General features: G+C 46.9%; 1 protein-coding gene and 1 long non-coding RNA gene across 2 annotated transcripts in view; both read right to left on the bottom strand.

Annotated features, from left to right (window-relative positions):
* The window catches only part of LOC146045472 (uncharacterized), a 365,523-nt gene that overhangs the window by 191,142 nt on the left and 148,664 nt on the right, over positions 1–25,717 (bottom strand). The window lies entirely within an intron of this gene.
* The window catches only part of PRRG4 (proline rich and Gla domain 4), a 36,015-nt gene continuing 10,845 nt past the window's right edge, over positions 548–25,717 (bottom strand). The window contains exons 4-7 of the mRNA XM_083165506.1: positions 25,092–25,125; positions 21,445–21,459; positions 9,597–9,723; positions 548–1,289 (exon numbers count right to left, since the gene is read on the bottom strand). Of these exons, the coding sequence (XP_083021632.1) occupies positions 1,058–1,289; positions 9,597–9,723; positions 21,445–21,459; positions 25,092–25,125 (408 nt within the window). The 3' untranslated portion in view covers positions 548–1,057. The remainder of the gene's footprint in view (positions 1,290–9,596; positions 9,724–21,444; positions 21,460–25,091; positions 25,126–25,717) is intronic.

Here is a 25,717-nt window from a genome sequence, read left to right as displayed (position 1 = left end):
TTTAATGGAAAATCGGGTCAATTGGGACATTTAACATTGTTCCCTATGGGAAATCGCGGTCATCGCGTCGGTCGCATCGCATGCGATCAAAATCGTGGGCGCCCTTCTAGGTAAAGAGTACCATAGTTTATTGGTAAGGTGCCGCTGTGATCACCTGTCCCGACAGTGAGGGTGAATCTGACATACATAAAACAGGCACATGCAAGGTAGACAATGTAAATGTCTACAGTCTAGACAGTAGGGCTAACACACAATCTAGCACTACAAGTTCTGTTTCTTATCCTAAATAACAAGAAAGACTGCCATCCAATTTTCCAGTTGTTAAACAGCAAATGCTAAATCAATACACAATCTTCTTAGTTATGTTTGCTGCATTTTTTAAAGGGAAAATCTGCAAAGAAACTGTAGTGTTTAACTTGGTTTTATGTTCAATGCCAACGTACAAACAAAGAAAAGACAAATTTAAGCAAGACCAAGAAACTCCCATTTTCAGTATAATCATTTATTGCCATAGCGCCATGATTGTCAGTGGCGCTGTACAATAAGTGTTCACATGAACCATCTGTCACGGAGTACTGCGCTCACTGTAATGACACATGATTTCGACAATGCGTTAGAACAGACAAATATAAAATACATCCATATATAAACAACTATCTCCCGTATTTCTCCCTGCGGTAGTGTAGATTATTCAATAACAGCCATTCTCATATTTTATCGTCAGGGTTTGTGTTTTTTCAGTCTCAAAATGATAAATATTAGCCTTTAAAATAAGTGCGCAGATCCCATTCTGGCCATGATTTAAATAATCCTAGCTCTTTGCCTTCGCATCTGATTTTCCGGGTGGTCTATAGAAATGGCGACTTCCATAACGGACCATAAACCAACATTCGTGCATGCGGTTGGAACACCTTGCGTGTTAAGAGCCAACGTACAACCGTCCAGTTTCATCTCCTTCTAGGGCCCCGAGCAGGAGTTTATTCAGGGTTTTTGCTCCCATCAGTTCTAAAGCAATGGTTATATATCCTCAAGTTTTTAAAGGGTGCGGGTTTCCAGTTCAAAAAACTTGTGAAGCGGGAATAGAGAGAGACTTCCTGTATATTTTTGAGTCTATCACAGCCCCAGGGTAAGGTGGTGGAGGAACCTCAGGATCGACATTCATTGCTACAGCTTGCTCGTAGGTGGGTGGTCCCATTTCTGCGGGTGGTGAATAAAACGGTTCCATCGGGAGAAACTCTTCTCCTCGGGATCTGATGGAGGTAATCCTGTTCTCATGGTCTTCATCTGGACTGCAACAATAGAGATAAAGATGGGGTAAGACGGAAGATTGAAGTGTAATTGGATTATGACGATAGACTCAATAGTTCTACCCCAAAAATTCGACATGCAAAAGGTTGACAGGGTCAAAATGTCGATATGGTAAAGGTCAACAGGATCCCAATGTAGACTTGAAAAAAGTAGACATCTGAAAATGTCATCATTTTTTATGTCAATGTCAACAACTGTCGACATGGGCCCCCAATTGTGAAAAGCATAACCTTACATGGCTCGCTTCGCCCACCATGCTTCACACTCGGCATACTATTATGTTCTCTATATGTCTTTGCTGACAAGGACGGTGAAGTAAGAACAAGTCGGTAAAAAAAAAATGATGAAAAACTCAAGATGACCTTTTGACGTGTCTACCTTTTTCATGTCAACATTTTGACCATGTTGACCAATTGCATGTCAACCTATTGGGGTAGACCTATTGACTGTCTATCTAGAAACTTTAGATCTATTAACAGGAACCGGATTGCAGCACACGGAACACTGCATAGGGAAGAATGTAATAGACTGCGATTGGGAAAACGAGCATCACATTCCCATCACATTTCATATCATATCGGTGCTCTAGTTACGCAGCTGGGGTATATATATATATATATATATATATATATATATATAATCCAGGAGCATCCTCCACACTTTAGGTGGGGGATGTCAGGCACTCGCCTTTATAACAAAGGAATCAGACTTGTTACAAAATCCAATCCGGGTTTTATTGCATCCAATGAAATTGATCAGCATGAATCACAATTGGTATATTTCCATATGTGCCCCGACATTTCGGTCCATAAAGTAGCGGACCTTTATCAAGGAGCTTGGTTAAATCATGGTGTCAGCCATCAACGATGTCACAGGGGGAAACCCATGGAGAAAGGAGCAACAGGTTTCCCCCTGTGACATCATTGATGGCTGACACCATGATTTAACCAAGCTCCTTGATTGGATTTTATAACAAGTCTGATTCCTTTGTTATAAAGGCGAGTGCCTGACATCCCCCACCTAAAGTGTGGAGGATACTCCTGGATTATAATTGGGATTGTGTGTCAAAACACATTCCCCTTGTCCCCAGATTATTGACCTATATGTAGTGTGAGTGCGTTCTTTCTCTGGAACTATATATATATATATATATATATATATATATATACAGTACAAAGGGCACAGCATTTTTATGGGGATGCCCATAAACACTTGGCATTCCCGGCCCCCCCCCTTCCCTCAGCAAATAACCCAGCGAATGACAGCCATCTGGGGTGGGACCAAATTGGGATTGCAACGAGCAAAGTACTTTTTTCTGCCTGTGTTGCATTTATGTATTTATTTATTACCCGTTTCTTATATAGCTGAAACATATACCGCAGCGCTTTACAGAGAATATTGGAACATTCACATCAGTCCCTGCACCAGGGGAGCTTACACTCTATAAACCCTACCACATGTACACGCACACACAGACATTCTAGGGTTTATTTTGTTGGAAGTAAATTAACTTACCAGTATATATAACACACGGTGGGGATAGAACCCATGACCTCAGCACTGTGAGGCAGTAATGCTATAACCATTACACCATCCATACTGCCCTGTATATATAACACATGGTGGGGATAGAACCCATGACCTCAGTGCTGTGAGGCAGTAATATAACCATTACACCATCCGTACTGCCCTGTATATATAACACATGGTGGGGATAGAACCCATGACCTCAGCACTGTGAGGCAGTAATGCTATAACCATTACACCATCCGTACTGCCCAATATATATAACACATGGTGGAGATAGAACCCATGACCTCAGTGCAGTGAGGCAGTAATACTAACCATTACACCGTCCGTACTGCCCCGTATATATAACACATGGTGGGGGTAGAACCCATGACCTCAGTGCTGTGAGGCAGTAATGTAACCATTACACCATCCGTACTTCCCCGTATATATAACACATGGTGGGGTTAGAACCCATGACCTCAGCGCTGTGAGGCAGTAATACTATAACCATTACACCATCCGTACTGCCCCGTATATAAAACACCATACTAACCATTACACCATCCGTACTGCCCCGTATATATAACACATGGTGGGGATAGAACCCATGACCTCAGCGACGTGAGGCAGTAATACTATAACCATCACACCATCCGTACTGCCCCGTATATAAAACACATGGTGGGGATAGAACCCATGACCTCAGCGCTGTGAGGCAGTAATGTTAACCATTACACCATCCGTACTGCCCTGTATATATAACACATGGTGGGGATAGAACCCATTACCTCAGCGCTGTGAGGCAGTAATGCAATAACCATTACACCGTCCGTACTGCCCCATATATATAACACATGGTGGGAATAGAACCCATGACCTCAGTGCTGTGATGCAGTAATGCTAACCATTACACCATCCGTACTGCCCCGTATATATAACACATGGTGGGAATAGAACCCATGACCTCAGCGCTGTGAGGCAGTAATGCTAACCATTACACCATCCGTACTGCCCCGTATATATAACACATGGTGGGGATAGAACCCATGACCTCAGCGCTGTGAGGCAGTAATGCTAACCATTACACCATCCGTACTGCCCCGTATATATAACACATGGTGGGGATAGAACCCATGACCTCAGTGCTGTGAGGCAGTAATGCTAACCATTACACCATCCGTACTGCCCCATATATATAACACATGGTGGGGATAGAACCCATGACCTCAGCGCTGTGAGGCAGTAATGCTAACCATTACACCGTACATACTGCCCCGTATATATAACACATGGTGGGAATAGAACCTATGACCTCAGCGCTGTGAGGCAGTAATACTAACCATTACACCATCTGTACTGCCCCGTATATAAAACACATGGTGGGGATAGAACCCATGACCTCAGCGCTGTGAGGCAGTAATACTAACCATTACACCATCCGTACTGCCCCGTATATATAACACATGGTGGGGATAGAACCCATGACCTCAGCGCTGTGAGGCAGTAATACTATAACCATTACACCATCCGTACTGCCCTGTATATAAAACACATGGTGGGGATAGAACCCATGACCTCAGTGCTGTGAGGCAGTAATGCTAACCATTACACTGTCCGTACTGCCCCGTATATATAACACATGGTGGGGATAGAACCCATGACCTCAGCGCTGTGAGGCAGTAATGCTAACCATTACACCCTCCGTACTGCCCCATATATATAACACATGGTGGGGATAGAACCCATGACCTCAGCGCTGTGAGGCAGTAATACTAACCATTACACCATCCGTACTGCCCCGTATATATAACACATGGTGGGGATAGAACCCATGACCTCAGCGCTGTGAGGCAGTAATACTATAACCATTACACCATCCGTACTGCCCTGTATATAAAACACATGGTGGGGATAGAACCCATAACCTCAGTGCTGTGAGGCAGTAATGCTAACCATTACACTGTCCGTACTGCCCCGTATATATAACACATGGTGGGGATAGAACCCATGATCTCAGCGCTGTGAGGCAGTAATGCTAACCATTACACCATCTGTACTGCCCCGTACATTTAACACATGGTGGGGATAGAACCCATCACCTCAGCGCTGTGAGGCAGTAATGCTAACCATTACACCATCCGTACTGCCCTGTATATATAACACATGGTGGGGATAGAACCCATGACCTCAGCGCTGTGAGGCAGTAATGCTAACCATTACACCATCTGTACTGCCCCGTACATATAACACATGGTGGGGATAGAACCCATGACCTCAGCGCTGTGAGGCAGTAATGCTATAACCATTACACCGTCCGTACTGTCCCGTATATATAACATAGTGGGAATAGAACCCATGACCTCAGCGCTGTGATGCAGTAATGCTAACCATTACACCATCCGTACTGTATATATAACACATGGTGGGGATAGAACCCACCTCAGGGCTGTGAGGCAGTAATGCTAACCATTACACTGTCCGTACTGCCCCGTATATATAACACATGGTGGGGATAGAACCCATGACCTCAGCGCTGTGAGGCAGTAATGCTAACCATTACACCCTCCGTACTGCCCCATATATATAACACATGGTGGGGATAGAACCCATGACCTCAGTGCTGTGAGGCAGTAATGCTAACCATTACACCATCCGTACTGCCCCGTATATATAACACATGGTGGGGATAGAACCCATGACCTCAGCGCTGTGAGGCAGTAATGCTAACCATTACACCGTACATACTGCCCCGTATATATAACACATGGTGGGAATAGAACCTATGACCTCAGCGCTGTGAGGCAGTAATACTAACCATTACACCATCTGTACTGCCCCGTATATAAAACACATGGTGGGGATAGAACCCATGACCTCAGCGCTGTGAGGCAGTAATACTAACCATTACACCATCCGTACTGCCCCGTATATATAACACATGGTGGGGATAGAACCCATGACCTCAGCGCTGTGAGGCAGTAATACTATAACCATTACACCATCCGTACTGCCCTGTATATAAAACACATGGTGGGGATAGAACCCATGACCTCAGTGCTGTGAGGCAGTAATGCTAACCATTACACTGTCCGTACTGCCCCGTATATATAACACATGGTGGGGATAGAACCCATGATCTCAGCGCTGTGAGGCAGTAATGCTAACCATTACACCATCTGTACTGCCCCGTACATTTAACACATGGTGGGGATAGAACCCATCACCTCAGCGCTGTGAGGCAGTAATGCTAACCATTACACCATCTGTACTGCCCCGTACATATAACACATGGTGGGGATAGAACCCATGACCTCAGCGCTGTGAGGCAGTAATGCTATAACCATTACACCGTCCGTACTGTCCCGTATATATAACATAGTGGGAATAGAACCCATGACCTCAGCGCTGTGATGCAGTAATGCTAACCATTACACCATCCGTACTGTATATATAACACATGGTGGGGATAGAACCCACCTCAGGGCTGTGAGGCAGTAATGCTAACCATTACACCATCCGTACTGCCCCGTATATATAACACATGGTGGGGATAGAACCCATGACCTCAGTGCTGTGAGGCAGTAATGTAACCATTACACAATCCGTACTGCCCCGTATATATAACACATGGTGGGGATAGAACCCATGACCTCAGTGCTGTGAGGCAGTAAAGCTATAACCATTTCACCATCCGTACTGCCCCGTATATATAACACATGGTGGGGATAGAACCCATGACCTCAGCGCTGTGAGGCAGTAATGCTAACCATTTACACCGTCCGTACTGCCCCGTATATATAACACATGGTGGGGATAGAACCTATGACCTCAGCGCTGTGAGGCAGTAATGCTAACTACTACACCATCCGTGCTGCCCCGTATATATAACACATGGTGGGGATAAAACCCATGACCTCAGTGCTGTGAGGCAGTAATGCTAACCATTACACCATCCATGTATTATAGTCATTCTTTGTGTCAGCGATGTTAATAAACAAGCCGCTAACCCTAAGCCAGCAAGCACACTGGTATTGGGAGACAGTATTAGCTATGCAGTAAGATGTCCCCGGCTGTGTAATTACAGGGGATAATTGCACGCTTTCTATGTTTTGTCAAGCAGGCAGTGCTATTATTCTGCTATAATTACACAGTCCAGAACGGTCTTATTACAAGAGTTTTAAGAAACCAGGAATGCCTTTGGGAAACGACAAAGAACGTGATGTAAGCAAATAGTGAATGTGGAAAGAAACCCAATCTGCAACACACCTTATGGCCATTCGGTTGTGTGTCCTGCTCAAACGTTCCCTACAAACAATGAACTCGCCCTACTCCTTTTCTATGACTCAATAGGTGATTATAAAAGCTTATTAACAAAGACTGACCACTAGGGGGCGCTGAATATTCCCCAAACTGCTCATTTTGCATATTCACACGTGTCACAGGAGTCAGGACAGAATAGACATAAGCGCTACATAGCCAGCTGGCTATTTTTATTACTAAGACACTATTGTTATGATTAAGAGGAACATTTTATTAAAAATATATCAATATTTAATAATTAGTGACAATACCAACAAAAAGAGAACATGAATGGACGAATAGGAAATTTGCTATAATTAAGGGGGTCTATTATTAATCTCGTAATCAATGTTATCTGCACCCAGAATTGCACCGCAGTATGTGATTTTACCAGGGTCAGATTAAGCCTTCGGGGGGCCCGGGGTCACTTTAGACAGAGGGGTCCCCTCCCACTTGTCATTACTGGCCGCAAACTACACAGGACAATATTACACTGTCAAATGGGTCAATGGGTAACGGTATACATATATATATATACCACATGAAAAGCCTGTGTTTGTCTTCCTGTACCTACCTGACAGTCTCAGCACTGCCTCTAATTAAAAACCCTTCCATGACGAGGCCGCTGCTGCTGCTGTCCTCCATGGGCCTGAGAAGCATATGATGAGCTCCACCAAGCAGAGCTCAGCACAAGCCTCTCAGTCAACTCCCAGTAATGCACTGCACACATGCCAACCACAGGGGGCCCCTAGATAGAGGGGGGCCCAGGGGTACGGAGCCCCTGTACACCCCCCCCCCCCTTAATCTGGCCCTGGATTTTACCAGCAGGATTTTATAGGGCGTGAAAGTGGAACTCCTGTGCATATGCGGTCCTGGTGACCACACAGACCTTTTCCCGGCTAAGGCGGTTATTCTGGTTCACTCACAAAGGCACAATCTCTTTCTGATGGACAAAACCATGTGCACTGCAGGTGGGGCTGATGTAACATGTGCATAGAGAATTAGATTTGGGTGGGGTTTGTACTTCAAAGTGAGATCTATATTGCAATGTAAAAATAAAGCAGGCAGTATTTACCCTGCACAGAAACAATAAAACACCCAAATCTAACTCTCTCTGCACATGTTACATCTGCCCCACCTGAAGTACATATGGTTTTGTCCATTAGAGAGAGATTGTGCCTTTGCGAGTGAACCAGAATAACCCCTAAGTTTGCAAACTGTAGCCCATAGGCTACAATGGGTTAAAGCCATCATCAAATGGCATTTGCTACAGGAACCAAGGTCAGGAATGCATCGCATTCTGCAGTATGGTAACTCTCAAAGCCTCGTATCCCCATAAGAACCTACTGGGGTTGTGACCAGCGGCGGCTCCTACCTCCGTGAGGGAGGAGAGTTGTCACTGGCCGCGATGCCACCATCCCTCCGCTGAGGTTGGTCCTTGTCGCTGGTCCCTTTTATCGCTGCCCCACTGGTCCCTGCAAAGGTTGCGGAATGAACTGATTTGCTTACATAGATGTCTGGGCCAGTGGCGTAACTATAAATTTAGCTCCCCCCTTCTTTAGTAAAACATGACAATAGTGCAGACTGGTTACCTGGGCAACTGTGCGCCACCATGTGTAGTGCTGCAGCTCCCCAGGAGTGACGTGCACCCATGTGGCGTAACAGGGAGGTCATCCCATCCACTGTAGCCTTCCGCCACCGACCTCCGCTTCCAAGGGCCAACCGGGGATACTAGCGGAAGTGTGTGCGGGTAATGACACTGGCTGCCCCCAGGCGCAGAGGAGGCAAGGACACTGGGGAGGGGGGGGGGGGGGGGGTTAAGCTGTCACCTACGGTATGCAGCCACCACTGCCCACTACTACTGAGTGACACCAAACTGTGTATTCATATAGGACAGCAGGTATTTTTCAGTGCGCCCTGAGACCACTGGCTCCCCCAAGCCACAGCTGGGGCTGCTACACCATAGTTACGCCACTGGTCTTATATGCTGGGCATAAAGCATTGTTTATTTGGTAAGAGCTGGACAGGCGAGGATTCCGCTCTTCTTACCATCTGTGTCTGAGATTCTGTGCCTACATCCTACTTTTTAGCAGTACGCTAGCTAAACCTACCTACTGGGCCGTGCCTGTGTTTACCACGTGGCTGGACTATTTCATGAGGCGGAAGGAATCCTAATAACATTATGGGTAGAGGTGGATAAACTAAGATGTCATTATTTAAATGTAGGCAATATAGTAGGTTTTAAATGTATACTGCCTCAAGATAGGTAAATCAAAATTGGGATAAAATAAAAATCAATAAAAAAAAACACCCCAACCAAATCACACACATAGGCTTATCAAGTTATTATGGCTACTTACCGATCTCTGCTCTCTCTCAGCACCTTCCAGGGTCAAAATCAGAGCAGAGGTGCTACCATATGTACTATTGGGAGGTATGTTATCTCCCAGGTGTAATACCGATAGCATGTTACTTACATTTGGCTGTGTCTTCTTGGATCACAATAGACTATGTACCAATAGTAACCGAGGAGTCCAAATATAACCAAAAACGTTCCTGCGGAAATCAGACCTGTGAGCAGACCGACCACGTCAACTTTCTGACCTGTATCAGTGAGAGAAGAATCATCATAACCAAGTATACGTCACTGTACTAAGAATGATTACTGATTATTTAAAGGTAAATCAAATACATCTTGTATATACAAGGTCTGTCCAGAAAGTAATGAGACTAAATCCGGGAAAAACTATTTATTGACCTTTCAGATACATTGTGTTAATAATATTCAAAGAATGATCTTCTGCTTGGTCTACGGTCTGAAAACGGTGTCCTATCAAGCCGCATTTGATCCTGGGGGAACAAAAAGAAGTCAGCCGGGGCCAGATTGGGACTGTAGGGTGGTTGAGGCAGCGTTGTCACGTTGCGCTTGGACAAAACTCCCTTTCTTGTAAGCGCTGTGTTACTTGACGCATTGTCGTGAGGGAGGACCACGGTAGTGGCAATCTCCTTGCTGACGGAGAGGACCCTGTACCTCAACCAATTGATCACTTCCTTGTGGGCCATACTGTTTCAGTCGAAGAAAAGACAATGAGTATAGATATGACCTTTGATTTGCCGATTCTGACCTTTTTGGGGCGAGGCGACGATGCTCTGTGCAGGAAATCACCGCACAGTTGTCTTTTCGATCATGATTCAAAACCTACCCAATTTCCCGAGTTTAACACAAAACATCATTGCTCGATGGTATGCTCCATCTCGACCGAGGTATAAAAGGACACTTCGTTTACAGCTTGGTCCGTACAGTGTAAAGACTCACAGGCTACTGCCGCAGAAGGAATGTGTAGCTGAGACACCGCACCACCAATCCAGCCCTACAGCACCACCATGCATCTGTTCTGCGTGGCGTAACAAAAAAAAAGTCTCATTATTTTCTGGACAGACCCTGTATAGCTTTTGTGGCCGAAGAACTTCAATCACCACAGATCAATTCAGGCGCTAATAAAAATGTTTAAGTTGACATTGATCTACCTAGAGTACTGCAGAGGCACTTAATATGCATATGAATGCATATTTAGATGCCCTAATTACACAGGGAGCAAACAAAAGTAAGATACTTTTAGTCTCTGCGCTCATATAGAGAAGATGATGAACAATGTAGATATATACTCTTGGAAAAAGCCAGAGTGGAATGAAACGCCTTATCGTTGTCAGTGGCGTAACTAGAAATTTTGCTCCCCCCTGCCAAAAAAATGAGTGGTGCCCCCCCTCCCATTTTTCACCCCCCTCCCATAACGTGGGGGTATGGAAAAGTGAAGGTTGCGGTTATGTGCGTGCCGAAGGCGTGCCCACGTAAAAGGGGGCGTGTCTTTATGCAACACAATAGTAGACCCCCTATACTTGCCCCTTAAACATTATGCCACACGGAATGAGCCAAAATTCTAATGGAATGAGCCAAAAAAAACACATTATACCACACGGATGGAGCAAAAATTCACGTTTAGGTGCCCATACATAAAGCGATGTGCTCCATGCGTTTTGAACTAGATTGCACCGCAACTAGTTAAAATCGTATGCAATGTGCTAAAGCTGCATGCATTTTGAACTAGATGCAATGTGATTTAGTTCAAAAAGTACGTGCAGCATATACTTTTCGTGCTTTGCAATGTGGGGGGCCGCCCATCGCATTGCAAAGAAGGATCACTCTGTATATGTGCACCTTTATGCCAAAATGAAAGTGCCAAACTTCACATCATGCCACCTGGACTGAGCCAAAGTTCACATCCTGGTACCCAGACTAAGCCAAAATTCACATCCTGGAACCCGGACTAAGCCAAAATTCACATCCTGGTACCTGGACTGAGACAAAATTCACATCATGCCACCCGGACTGAGACAAAACTCACATCATGCCACCTGGACTGAGACAAAACTCACATCATGCCACCCGGACTGAGACAAAACTCACATCATGCCACACTGAAAGAGTAAAAATTCACATTATGCAACATGTACTGAGCCAAAATTCACGTCATGCCACCCAGATTGAGCCAAAATTCATGTCATGCCTCCTGTATTGAGCCAAAATTCACGTCATGCCACCCATATTAAGTCAAAAGTAATCTCCTGCCACCCGGATTGAGCCAAAATTCAGGTCATGCCACACTAGAATCCTTGGGCCCCTGGCCAATTTGTCCATTAGGCCCAATGGGAAAGACGGCACTGCCAGTGGGGCCACCGCCTGGTTCAATAGTGCCGCCTAGAGGGCACAGAGACACATGGGTGCTCACGTGGCGCCGCAGGAGGAGCCAGAGAGCACATGACAGACTGTCCCTCCTCCTCCCAGCTCAGCGGAGGGTCAGTGCTACTCACAGCCAGGGGCATAACTAGAACTATCTGGGCCCAATAGCAAAATCTTTGTCACTACAATTCCCCTTAGGGGCAGCAAAGAGGGGGCAATGAGAAAGAGGGTGTTAGGAGCCAGTTAATGAGGGAGGGAGAGAGAACGAGAGTGTCAGGGAGAGAGAAAAAGATAGGGGTTTGTCAGGGAGACAGAACGAGCTAGCAGGAGAGACACTAGATTAGAACACAGGACAGGAGTGGAGGCATAGATGGACAGACAGATTGGGAGCTTGGGCAGACAAAAGAACCATACAGTATGATGGTACAGACAGAAGAATGAGAGGGGCATAAATGGACAGACAGGCAGAAGGGGGCATAGATGAACGGAAGGACAGGAGCGAAGGGGCATAGATGGACAGAAGGGAGGGGAAATAGATGGGAGGGTTATATATTGACCAATGGGAGGGGCAAAAACGGATGGGCAGGTGCTTAGACAGTCAGACGGACTGGCAGAAGAGGACATAGATGGGCAGGCAGAAGGACTGGAAGGGGCATAGACAGAAAGGAGTGAAATGGAGGGATGGGAGGTGGCATAGATGGACAGACGAGCAGACCGAGCACATACCTCCCAACTGTCACGATTCCGTCGGGACAGTCCCGATTTTCGGGTCCTGTCCCGACGTCCCACCCGCGGCAGGCATTGTCCCGCTGCGGGGGGTGGCAGTTGGGAGACCCCCCAATCTAGTAGAATAGACGCTGTGCGCATGCACACAGCGTCTATTCTCGTATGAAAATGAGGTCGTGGCTAATTAGCATAAGCCGCGCCCTCATTTGCATACGCCCCGCCCCCTTTTCGGGCGCTCGCGCGGGTGTCCCTATTTCATCCTGACACAAGTTGGGAGGTATGCGAGCACCATATGGAGGCATATACAGATGGATGGGAGGGGGCACAGATGAACGTATGGGGGGACATAAATGGATGGGCGGGAGGGGACATAGATGAACGTATTGGGGGTGGACATAAATGGATGGGCGGGAGGGGACATAGATGAACGTATTGGGGGTGGACATAAATGGATGGGCGGGAGGGGCATAGATGAATAGACAGATGGACTATTGTGAAGTGGCATAGACATGTTGTATTATAAGTTCATATGTACCCCTAATATACTTTGTTAATCAGCCCAGCCCTTATATGCTTGGTGCTTTCACCCCCCACCCCCTTTCCCAATTTCTCCCCAGTTACAGTAAATACAGTATGCCAAACACATACACACATCCCTCCCTTCCCCCTTACATTGACATCCATTATAATAACTTACAGTTCTGGGGGGTTAAACACAGGATTGCATGCTAAGCAGCACTTTTCTTCCCCTGCAGAACTGTCTTACAGCCGTGGGGTCAGGGAGAGTTAAGGGAGCTGGGGGCAGCAGTGACCTCTCCTCTCTATAAAGTACCGCGCTGCTGTTCCCGATCACCAGCTGCGGGCATATGAAGGGTGGAGGAGCCTGGAAGAAGCCCCCCCCCCTGGATGTGAAGGGACAGGACTGCCGCTGATGCTCTGCTTGCCGGGCAGCCAGTATGCTGCAGTGATTGCAGTGCAGAGGCTCTAGTCGGCCAGACCAGGTCAGGGAAAGTGAAGGGAGCCGGAGACTGCTGTCTGGGGCAGTTACCTCTCTTCAACGAAATGGAGTCGGGTGAGGTCCGCGCTGCAGTTCCCGGTCACCAGCTGTGGGCCATGACGGGAGGAGGAGTCTTGACTGGAGGAGGCATCCAGAGTGTGGAGGTGGGACCGCAGTGCCGCTGCTGCTCTGCTAGCCGCCGTGCCCGCGCCTCCCGATAACTGTACCGCTGGTCCTCAAGTTGTGTAACCAGCGGCAGCAGTGATCATTCATTTACATTTTTACAGAGGGTGCATAGGATTTCCTTGCAGGGGCACCCGCGGGCAAGGCTAACGTCAGTGCGCCGAGTGGGTGCCGGCGCCCCCCCCAGACCCGCTGATGCTCGCTCCCCCAAGCCACCGCGGGGACTGCCTGACGGTACCTACGCCACTGATCGTTGTCTATTTCCACTGTGGATCAAAAATTGACATGCACAATTTGATCAGGAATCACTGCTGCCACTGCCACCGTCCGGGTATCTGTCAACCATTGTGTTGGGATAAGAAAGAGGAACAAGCCAGTGGGGACTAAGTAAAAACCTAAACCGGAAAAGACCTCAGAACAGCCCCCACCCCCCCCCCAGACAAGACACCCCATGGACGGGACACCCCGGAACGCTGGACAGGACATCAACTCTGCATTCTGGAGCTTGTAGTGTCCGGTTCGGTGTTCCGGGATGTCTGGGGGTCGTGTCTTGTCTCTTGGGTGTGTGTGTGTGTGTTTGGCGGTGTGCCTGTTAATGCCAGGGACATGGGGAAGTGGAGATTACAGCCTCCCCGTGTGGTCCAGTTTTTGCTACATGCCTGGACCATACAGTAAGGCTTTAGTCTCTCCCTCCTCCTCTCCCTGGTCACAGTTGTCACCGGCAGCCCCCCGACAGCACACCCCTGGACAGGCACCCCCAGATCGGACACGGACACAAGCTCCGTAACAACAGAAACTGATAAAAGAAGCCTGTCTGGTCTGGCATTCCGGGGTCCTGCGCGGTTCCGGTTTCTACCCATACCCCAAGCCAGTGTCGGTGAGACCATATCATCGTTGGCTTAACTCCCAGGTAGTCAGGAAGTCTGTCCGTCTGCCGCCCGGCTGCTGTTCAGGTGGGAAGCCTGAGGGCTATTTCACACACTCCGGCTCCTGCCGGGTGGCGAAAACCCGTACGGCCAGGAAGCCGTGCCGCACACAGCAGTTTAGAATGGAGGAGATGGCCACAGCCCGGCAGCCGTCCCTTCCAGAGGTGGGATCCGGCTGCAATCGGGCAGCCGGGCCGCGGCCGTCCCGTGTGAATGGACACAATAGTGCCCATTAACAACTACTGTGCACGGCTTTTGGCCGTGCTGGATTTTGCCGCCCGGCAGGAGCTGGAGTGTGTGAAATAGCCCTTAGTCTGCGCTCTGGCTTCCGTCCTGCAATGAGTGCTCGCGTCTGGACCAAGACGGAGCCTCAGAACAGGGGCAGCTAGGAAGCATTCTGTTCTGTTGCCATCAGGCAAATTATCAAAGCATACTAATCTACATTTGGAACTTCATTTTTCTATGTGTTGACTTACTTAGTTTATTTTTTATCCCTGATTTTTAGGGTTTACAAAAATTTCTCATCAGTCAATTCCTGCTGCTACGAAACAAGACCCTAGAGTGATCTGGAGACTAATTTTACTGCAGATGGTCATTTGCCTTTCTGCATTTAGAAATATGTGTTTGCGATGTGTTTTTCTACATGTTTTATAAGTGTGTCTTTTTGTAGTAATTTTCATATTAGAAACAATAAATAAAGAAGTGCGTTCTAGAAAATGAAGGTGTGATTTGAATTGATTCTGCACATATATTGCACTTATATCCAGGGGCGGATCCAGGATAAAATGACAGGGGGGGCACCATGATAAAAGAGGGTTTAGGTGGGGAAGGGGCGGTGTTAGTGGTGCCAGTGTACATGCTAAGAGAGCGGCAAAGAGAGGGTGGGAATGGGATTAAAAATAGGCCCTGGCATTTAAAGTATGCCGGCCCACCATGGCGACAAAAGCCAAGGATGTACTTGTACGCGTGCCGAATGCGCGCTCCGGAAAAGAGGTGTGGCCACTCAACAGAGGTGTGTCCTTGAGTGTAGTCTACAACACCATATACAACTTCTACACATTATGCAACAAAATACTAGACCCCTTTATACCTTCCCCCTTACAAATGATGCCAAATGGAATGAAACTAAATTCACATAATGCCACACGGATTGTGTCAAATTTCACATAATGCCACATGGATTGAGCCAAAATTTATATAATGCCACACGGATTGAGCCAAAATTCACATAATGCCAGATGGATTGAGCCAAAATTCACATAATGCCACACGGATTGAGACAAAATTCACATAATGCCACACGGATTGAGCCAAAATTCACATAATGCCACATATATTGAGCCAAAATTCACATAATGCCACACGGATTGAGCCAGAATTCACATAATGCCACAAAGATTAAGCCAAAATTCACAATAGACTTCATAAACAGGGACATTGTCCACCAAAGGCTCGCATTAAACATTTACACCATAATGTCCATTACATGAACTTGTGAATTTTGAACTGCCATTTTATTCTAAGTGCCATTTTAAATAAGTGCAGAGTTATATCCAAGAAGGAGTGGATTTTGCTGAAGGTGGGAGTGGTTATCTGCTCAGGATTTTGCTGAAGGTGGGAGTGGTTATCTGCTCAGGTGGGTAGCTGATTAGTAACAGCAGTATAAGAACAGCAGGGGGCAAGTGAATGTAATGAACTTGTGAATTTTGAACTGCCATTTTATTCTAAGTGCCATTTTAAATAAGTGCAGAGTTATATCCAAGAAGGGGTTAAACCAGGTTGCAAGAGGCTTCTGTCCCTTCTTTTTTTTTCCCTTTCTTCTTGCTTGAAGCCCAGGTGCCTGACCTGTTAAAGGGTCCACAAAGTGCAGATAGTGTGCTGCATGATCTGAGAGTGGGGCCACTGAGGAAAACGTGCAACTGGAAGAAATTACAGAGGAAGCGGACAGATACAGGTGTGAGGACACCAGGAGTGTGACACAGCTGCAGGAACAGATAAGTATCAACTTTCTTATATTTTGATAAAAATTAACTTGTAGTGTGTAATTGCATTGTAATTTAACTCTCTATTGTATACTAGGGGGTTAGTCGCAGGGAGGTAGATAAAATGGGTGGGGCCCTGATTGAGAATCTCACTCAGTGCATGTTGTGCAAGATGTATGCGCACCTGGAGCAAGAGTCCCAGTGCGAATACATCTGCACGAGATGTGAGCGAACGTCCGCCCTGGAAGCCCAGGTCACTGATCTAGAGCGGACCGTTCAGCGACTGAGGGATATTTCCAATCTTGAGCAAAGCCTAAATAGAATGGTGGAGGAGTTGCAGATGGGGTCACTGGTAGAGGAGGAGGATCAGGTAGCCAGCTGGGTCACGGTTAGAAGGGGAAACAAGAGGGACAGGAGGGACAGGAACGACATCTCGGATCTATCACACCCGAACAAATTTGCCCGGTTGGACGAAGTTTCGGGGGAGGATGGAGACGAAATGACGGAGCTGGAGGAGACAGCTCCCTCTAGCAACCAGAGGAGCGGTCCCTCTAGCTCAAACGGGATGACAGTTAGTGAGGTACCAAGGCAGATAGTGGTGGTAGGGGATTCCATCATTAGGAGAACAGACAGGGCAATCTGCTATCGGGACCGCGATCGCCGCACGGTCTGTTGCCTCCCGGGTGCTTGGGTACGACACATCGCGGACCGAGTCGACAGATTGTTGGGAGGGGCTGGGAGCAACCCGGCGGTCTTGGTGCACATCGGCACCAATGACAAAGTCAATGGTAGGTGGGATGTCCTCAAGAAAGAGTATAGGGAATTAGGTAAGAAATTAAAGGCGAGGACATCTAAGGTAATTTTCTCGGAAATATTACCAGTGCCACGCGCTAGCTCAGGGAGGCAGAGGGAGATCAGGGAGGTAAATGTGTGGCTTAAGGATTGGTGTAGGAAAGAGGGATTCGTGTTCATGGAACACTGGGCGGACTTCTCGGTCAGGCGCCATCTTTTTTGCCGTGATGGATTGCACCTGAACAAGGAGGGGGCTGCGGTGCTGGGGGGAAGGATGGTTAGAGGGTTGGAGGAGATTTTAAACTAGGCGACTGGGGGGTGGGGGCAGCAAGACATTATGGCAGTGGTTCCCAAACTGTGCGCCGTGGCTCCCTGGGGTGCCTCGGGACACTTGCAGGGGTGCCCTGGGTTGGTGGTCCAGGACCAACTAAAATGTTTAATGGTTAATTATTTATGAGAAAAACCAGTGCTGGTGGCTGCCAATCATAAAATGTGTACAAACACAAACAAATCCTGTCCTTTACCACATAACTGAGACAATCACATATAAACACAATGTATTAAAAAAAAAAAATTTGGCCTAGGGGTGCCGTGAAAAAATTCTGATACTCTAGGGGTGCCTTGATTAAAAAAAGATTGGGAACCCCTGCATTATGGGACCATCAGGGAGAGAAGCCGGACTGGTATCAGAAATCATATGGGGGAAGGAGATGGGGGGGGGGGACGGAGACATAGACAAAGCCCTGGGACATAACAATGGTATAATCGGGGGTAACTCTCAGGGTGCATCAGGAATGTCATGTAATAAAATGTTATGTTGTAACAGTCACGTTACCCCATTACAGTTCTTAGGTACAGATGATCTTAGTATACGGGAAGGAGGGAATGAAAGAGGAAGAATTCCCGGAACTATAAATAGGGCAGGCAGTGTGCATGGTAAGAGGGCTGTAGAGAGTCTATTGAAGGGGAGAGGGGAAAGAGGAAGCTAGTAAAGAATTCAAATGGGTCCTGGGGTGAAACTAATCACAATATTAGAGCCATATCTAAAAATAAACATAAATTAAAATGCTTACTGGCTAATGCAAGAAGCTTAGTGAGTAAAATCGGGGAGCTTGAAACGGTGATCAGTAAGGATGACTACGACATCATTGGTATTACAGAAACATGGTGTAATGAGTCGCATGACTGGGCATTAAACATGGAGGGATATACACTCTACAGGAAAGACAGGGAAAATAGAAGGGGCGGGGGTGTGTGCCTATATGTAAATAATAACTTAACATCATGTGAGAAAAATATGAGCACAGACCTGGAAGACGACAACTCGGAGACAGTGTGGGCAGAGATAACCGACAATAATAAGAAACCAAAAAACAAATTTATAATAGGGGTATGCTATAGACCACCAAATATAAATGAAAGGGAAGAGTCTCTTCTTTTAAACCAAATCAAACAAGCATCAAATCAGGGTCAGGTATTAATTATGGGGGATTTTAATTTACCCGACATTGATTGGGAAAACGAAACAGGTAAATCAGCAAGAAGCAATTGGTTCTTAAGCTTACTTAAAGACCAGTTTATTACACAAACGGTAGAAACTCCAACTCGTGATGAGGCGCTCTTGGACTTAGTATTAACAAATAACACAGACTTAGTTTCAAACACAAAAGTAATTGAACAATTAGGGAATAGTGATCACAATATGGTTTCACTGGAAATCAACTTCAGTAAATTACATCAAAAAGGATCTGCAAAAATACTAAACTTCAGAAAAGCGAACTTTGAATTATTCAGGGAAGCCCTTACAGGAATTGGGAGGGAAACGGTTATGTAGGGAAAAAATGCAGAGGAAATGTGGGATACTCTAAAAAAGGTGCTTGATTCACTAACTATTGAATACATTCCTAAAGTAACTAAAGGTAAATTCAACAAAAAAAAGCCACCATGGTTGGACAAAGAAGTAAGGTCAGCTATCAACAATAAAACCAGAGCCTTTAAATTCTATAAAAATAACTTGAATGAGGAGGCGTTCGCAAAATACAAAGAATCAAACAAAACTTGTAAAGGGGTAATCAAAGCAGCTAAAATATTATATGAAGAATGCATAGCCACTGAAAGCAAAACCAACCCAAAGAAGTTTTTTAAATACATAAATAGTAAACGTTTAATTAAGGAAAACATAGGCCCACTAACTGATACTAGTGGAAAAAGTGTTACTGAGGACAAGGGAAAAGCAAAACTGTTAAATGAGTTCTTCTCATCAGTATTTACTAAGGGAGAGCAGACTGTTGAACGAACATTTACCACAAACGGGACAAATAAGCCAGATCTCATTGTGGATTTCACGCCGAAGGAAATAATACTGAGGCTAAGCAAACTCAAAACAAATAAGTCACCAGGGCCAGATGGGATTCATCCGAGGGTATTAATGGAATTAAGGGATGAACTAGCTACCCCCCTACATTATATCTTTAGCAAGTCACTATCGTCAGGTATAGTACCAAAAGATTGGAGAATAGCAGAGGTAGTGCCAATATTCAAAAAAGGAAAAAAGGAAGATCCCGCTAATTACAGACCCGTTAGTTTAACATCAATTGTGGGTAAACTATTTGAAGGATTTTTAAGGGATGGTATCCAGGAATATTTAGATCATCACCGTCTACTCAGTACTAACCAACATGGGTTCGTGAAAAATCGTTCATGCCAAACTAATCTACTAGGGTTCTATGAAGAGGTTAGCAAAAACCTCGATAATGGAAATGCTGTAGATGTGATTTTCCTAGATTTCGCTAAAGCATTTGATACTGTCCCACACAAGAGATTGATTAATAAAATGGAGAACCTAGGATTGGGTGAAAATATCTGCAGATGGGTAGGGAATTGGCTATGTAATAGAGAACAAAGAGTGGTTGTGAATGGTGCCGTATCAGATATGATACCGGTACTAAGTGGAGTGCCCCAGGGTTCGGTTTTGGGGCCCATTTTGTTTAACATTTTTATTAACGATATTGGGATAGGGTTACTCAGCAATGTATCCATCTTTGCGGACGATACAAAACTTAGCAAAGTCATCAAATCACCAGAAGATGTCACCATGCTTCAAAATGATCTTGCAATTCTAGATGAGTGGGCAAAAAAATGGAAGATGAGGTTCAATGTAGATAAATGTAAGGTTATGCACCTTGGGAGACACAACCAGTGTGCAAGTTACAACCTTAGCGGAGAGGAACTGGGTAATTCCATCCTTGAAAAGGATCTAGGAGTCCAAATAGACAGCAATCTAGGATGTAGTGCCCATTGTAATGTAGCTACAAAAAAGGCCAACAAAATTCTGGCATGTATTATGAGGGGAATGGAAACTAGGGACTCAAGGGTAATTATGCCACTATATAAAGCATTGGTGAGACCTCACCTAGAGTACGGAGTACAGTTCTGGGCCCCACACTATAAAAAGGACATCATAGAATTAGAAAAAGTTCAAAGGCGAGCAACAAAGCTTGGTACTCTTTACCTAGAACGGCGCCAGCGATTGAAATCGCGGTCGTCGGGGGTAAAAATCGCGGTCATCGCGGGTAAATCGGGATGGCCGCGATGCCCGCGATGACCGCGATTTTCCCATAGGGAACAATGTTAAAAAGGCAGATTGACCGCGATTTGACTGTTAAATGCCTCAATGGACCCGATTTGGCCCTAGGAATCAATGTTAAATGGGCCACAGAGGCCAAATAAGCACAATTAACCCTTAAATGTCCCCCCCAATTTTTAACGCCACCCCACGATCCACGCGAACCCGAAGCGTGGCGAGCGCAGCGAGCCCGCGAGGGGCGGCGGTACGCGTCCTCCGACCTTTTCATGCCCTACTATCCACTAGGGCGTGGAGTGAGAATATAATAGTGTGGCGAGCGCAGCGAGCCACCGAGCCCGAAGCGTGGCGAGCGCAGCGAGCCCCGCGAGGGGACGCGGATACCTTCACAGTTATACGCGTCCCCTCGCGGGCTTCACAGGTGTCCGTGGCGACGCCGACACCTGTGAAGCCCGCGAGGGGACGCGTCTACCTGTGAAGGTATCCGCGTCCGCTCGCCACGCTTCGGGCTCGGTGGCTCGCTGCGCTCGCCACACTATTATATTCTCACTCCACGCCCTAGTGGATAGTAGGGCATGAAAAGGTCGGAGGACGCATACCGCCGCCCCTCGCGGGCTCGCTGCGCTCGCCACGCTTCCGGTTTGCGTGGATCGTGGGGTGGCGTTAAAAATTGGGGGGGACATTTAAGGGTTAATGGGCTCTGTGGCCCATTTAACATTGATTTCTATGGCCAAATCGGGTCCATTGAGCCATTTAACAGTAAAATCGGGTCCATCGCGCCTTTTAACATTGATTCCTATGGGAAATCGGGAGCATCGCGTCGCGGGCCTCGCGGGTACATTTATGGCCGGCCGCGACGCGACCGACACGATTTCCATGTTTAACATGGGTTTCAATGGGAAATCGCGGGCATTGCGTCGGTCGCGTCGCGGCCACACATAAATGTACCCGCGATGCCCGCGACGGGCGCCGTTCTAGGTAAAGAGTACCCAAAGCTTATTAGGGGAATGGAGAATTTAAGCTACGTGGAGAGATTAAGCAATTTGGGACTATTTACATTAGAAAAGAGACGTTTAAGGGGGGACATGCTCAACATGCACAAGTATATCAAGGGCCAATATAAGGAACTGTCACACACCCTATTTTCTACTAGAAAGGAATCTAGGACGCGAGGGCATGAGTATAGATTAGAAGAAAAAAGATTTCATTCAGCTAGTAGAAAGAATTTCTTTACGGTCAGAACAGTCAAACTCTGGAACTCTCTTCCCAGAGAGGTGGTAACGGCTGGCTCATTAAATGCGTTCAAGGCAAAGTTGGACAAACATTTACTGGAGAAAAACATCCATGGGTACAAATAAGAAATATAATTTGTCTGTAAAATACCAGAACCTACCAAATCAGCAATGGATATCTATACCAGGTTGAACTAGATGGACGCAAGTCTTTTTTCAGCCTTACCTACTATGTTACTATGTTACATGTTAAGTTACACGCCATTATGTCCATTATGTATTATGCCAAACACCATAATGCCTATTAAAAATTATGCTACATAAGTGCTGCTTATCTACATGCTCATTGCCAAGGGTTCCATGCTCATTGCCAGAGGTTCCATGCTCGTTGCCATGTGGGATTACATGTTCATTGCCAAGGGGGAGTACATGCTCGCGGTAAATGGGGGACAGCCGCTGCCAGGCAGAAGTGATAGCCACTGACAGTGGCAGAGCCTGGCTGTATTCAGAGCACTGCAGGTACCGGCTATTTGAAATAATACCCCTTTCACACCAGAAAATGCATTCCCAGTTTGGCCCCTTTTACACCAGCCTAGTCCCTGCATTTTCTGGTGTGAGGGGGAGAGAAAACCCCCCCCCCCCCCCCCCCCTTTTAACCAGTTATCTCATTTAACCGGCTATATCTTCGGAAGCAACTGACCCATTTACATGAGTATCATATTGAAGAACTTTTGAGTGGGCTTTGAATGATTTTGGTCCAGTGAAACTGGAACATTTGGTTCCAGAGTAATCTGCCCCCAAAGAACATGAACAGCCATAAAATTACATTTCAAAAATAAAAAAAACGGTTTACACGCAATATCTCTGGAACCGATTGACCGATATGGACCAGCCTGGTATCATGTTGAAGGCCCAGCGATTTGAACCACAAGCTTCTGTGATGCCAGGGCGGGAACTGGCTGCCGTCGGAACAGGGTGGGGGTCGGATATGACGGGTCTCATATTATCCTATGGGGAAAAAAACGTTACAGCTTTGCCAGGCGATATCTCCGGTTCCCGGGGGGCTAGAGACACGGGGTTGGGCTCATTGGAAAGCCCTGGTCCTTAGCTACAAAATGACAAGGGGCACGTGCCCGGGTGCCCCCCCCTGAATCCGCCACTGCTTATATCAGAACTAGTAAGCCTGGTATCATGTTGAAGGCCCAGCGATTTGAACCACAAGCTTCTGTGATGCCAGGGCGGGAACTGGCTGCCGTCGGAACAGGGTGGGGGTCGGATATGACGGGTCTCATATTATCCTATGGGGAAAAAAACGTTACAGCTTTGCCAGGCGATATCTCCGGTTCCCGGGGAGCTAGAGACACGGGGTTGGGCTCATTGGAAAGCCCTGGTCCTTAGCTACAAAATGACAAGGGGCACGTGCCCGGGTGCCCCCCCCCTGAATCCGCCACTGCTTATATCAGAACTAGTAAGCCCGCTCGAAGCTTTGAAAGCTAGTCTGCAAGGGTGTAACTACCATAGGTGCAAGGGGTGCAGCTGCTATGGGGCCCAGAGCTGAAGGGGGCCCATATTTACTGTCTAAGTAATTACCTACATTTATTACCATCAGTTGCTAAATAGGGGACCCTTATAAACTTTTGCTATGGGGCCTACAAAGATCTAGTTATACCCCTGGTAGTCTGCTACCTTCTGTGCTTGTGCATGTGTGAGAAAGAGATGTAGTTTCACCCTCTGCCAGCAGATGGCAGTGTCTCTGAGACTCGCGGACACTAGACATATATGTAGATGATCAGGAAGCGCAGAATCTCATATATCTACACTAGAAAGCCCGCTCCAAGCAAATGCTTCAAAAGCTAGTAAGACAGCGCAATGTACATGATTGCCTCTGTGAGAAAGAAAGAGATGTAGTTTCACTTGCTGCCAACAGATGGCAGTGTTTTGGAGACACACAGACAGTGTTCCGCGGCAGGGGGTGGGGCAATTGGGAGCCCCTCCCCTGTCACCCAGGCACAGCGTCTATTCCGGCAGTCAGAGGGGCGAAAACTGGGGCGCAGCCTCATGGTGGCATTGCAAATGCAAACCACATGCCCTTCCTGCTAAGTCACACCCCCAAAATGTCAGCACTGTTGGGTTGTATGGTATGGGGACGTGGGTTGTTAGGTATGTTATTATGCTATTGCCACGTCATAGCCCAACCGTCGGGGACTACGACGACCAATGTCAGCCCCTGTACATGCTGAAGTACCGCCCCAGGTCAGACAGGCGCCCTGTGGGAGCCAGTGCAGTTTCTCTGCCTCAGCATGGCCACCTATGTTCCAGCAACATGTCTGTGACATGCCTCCTAATTTACTTGATAGTCTCTAACTAATGAGCTCAGTGTAGGGTGGCCAATCCCGGGATCGGCGGGATCCTGGGGTTTGGGGATTAGACTGCGCATACGCTCAGACGCTGTCTAGCTGTTACCGACCCAGTGTGCGGCCTGCGCAGCATGATTCGGTCATAGGTCACACTGCGCAGGCCGCATCACTGCACCACCAGTGCCTGAACCCACTTGCTACCGGGCCTCTCCCAGCCGCACGCATCATACCCGCCGCCTGCCTCCGTACCAATGCCGCCTGCCCCCTCCACCGCTCCCCAAAAGTACGTTAGTATGGGGCACAGGGGCAATTTTCTTTTAGGAATGCCAGTCATAGAATCCCAGGTTTGGCATCCCTAGCACAGGGCCACAAACAATTTATTCTGTGATATTACAAATACCATGCCAGAGATTCTGTGCAAACCCCATTTGTTGGATCATTTACCTTGGTTTGAGCTCGTATCCTTTGAATATTCTTTCCAGAAAGCCGTCTTTAAAACATAAAAGAAAAGTAGTTTTAATTCATAAGGAATTTCCCCCCCAAAAGGCTCATTAAGGGGCCAGGTGCATCAAGATACAAAAAAAGTGATAAAATGGAGAGTGATAAATCAGTGGCGTAACCACTGTAAGGCAGCCCCAGCTGCCGCTTGGGGGAGCAAGCGGCAGTGGGGTCTATGTGGTAAAGTATGGTGGTGAGGAGTTAGAAGTTGCACATTCCTCATAGAGAGCCATGATTTTTTGATAGGCAGACTTGGTGGCGCCCACCCAGATCCTGGCACCCTAGGCAGCTGCCTAAAGCTGCCTAGTGATAGAGCCGGCCCTGGCTCTCAGTGAATCCCGGACGGTGATGTATGGGGTGACAGTTGGTGTTGCTCCCCTATTTGAACTGTGGACAGTGGTGCAGTCCCACTTCTACAATGGCCATTGGCAAGGAAGTCCAGGAACAGAGCATTTTGTCCCTCCTGGAATGGGTCATGTTGGGAGGTATGCGGGTGGCTGATATTGTGTGCACACACTGAACGATATCGGTAAACAATATCGTTCAGTTACGCCATCGGGACCCGCTGAACATGCAGGTCCTTT

This window comes from Crinia signifera, chromosome 11 (genome assembly GCF_055691185.1).
Source record: "Crinia signifera chromosome 11, ASM5569118v1, whole genome shotgun sequence".
NCBI lineage: Eukaryota > Metazoa > Chordata > Amphibia > Anura > Myobatrachidae > Crinia > Crinia signifera.
This window is presented reverse-complemented; position numbering and strand designations above follow the sequence as displayed.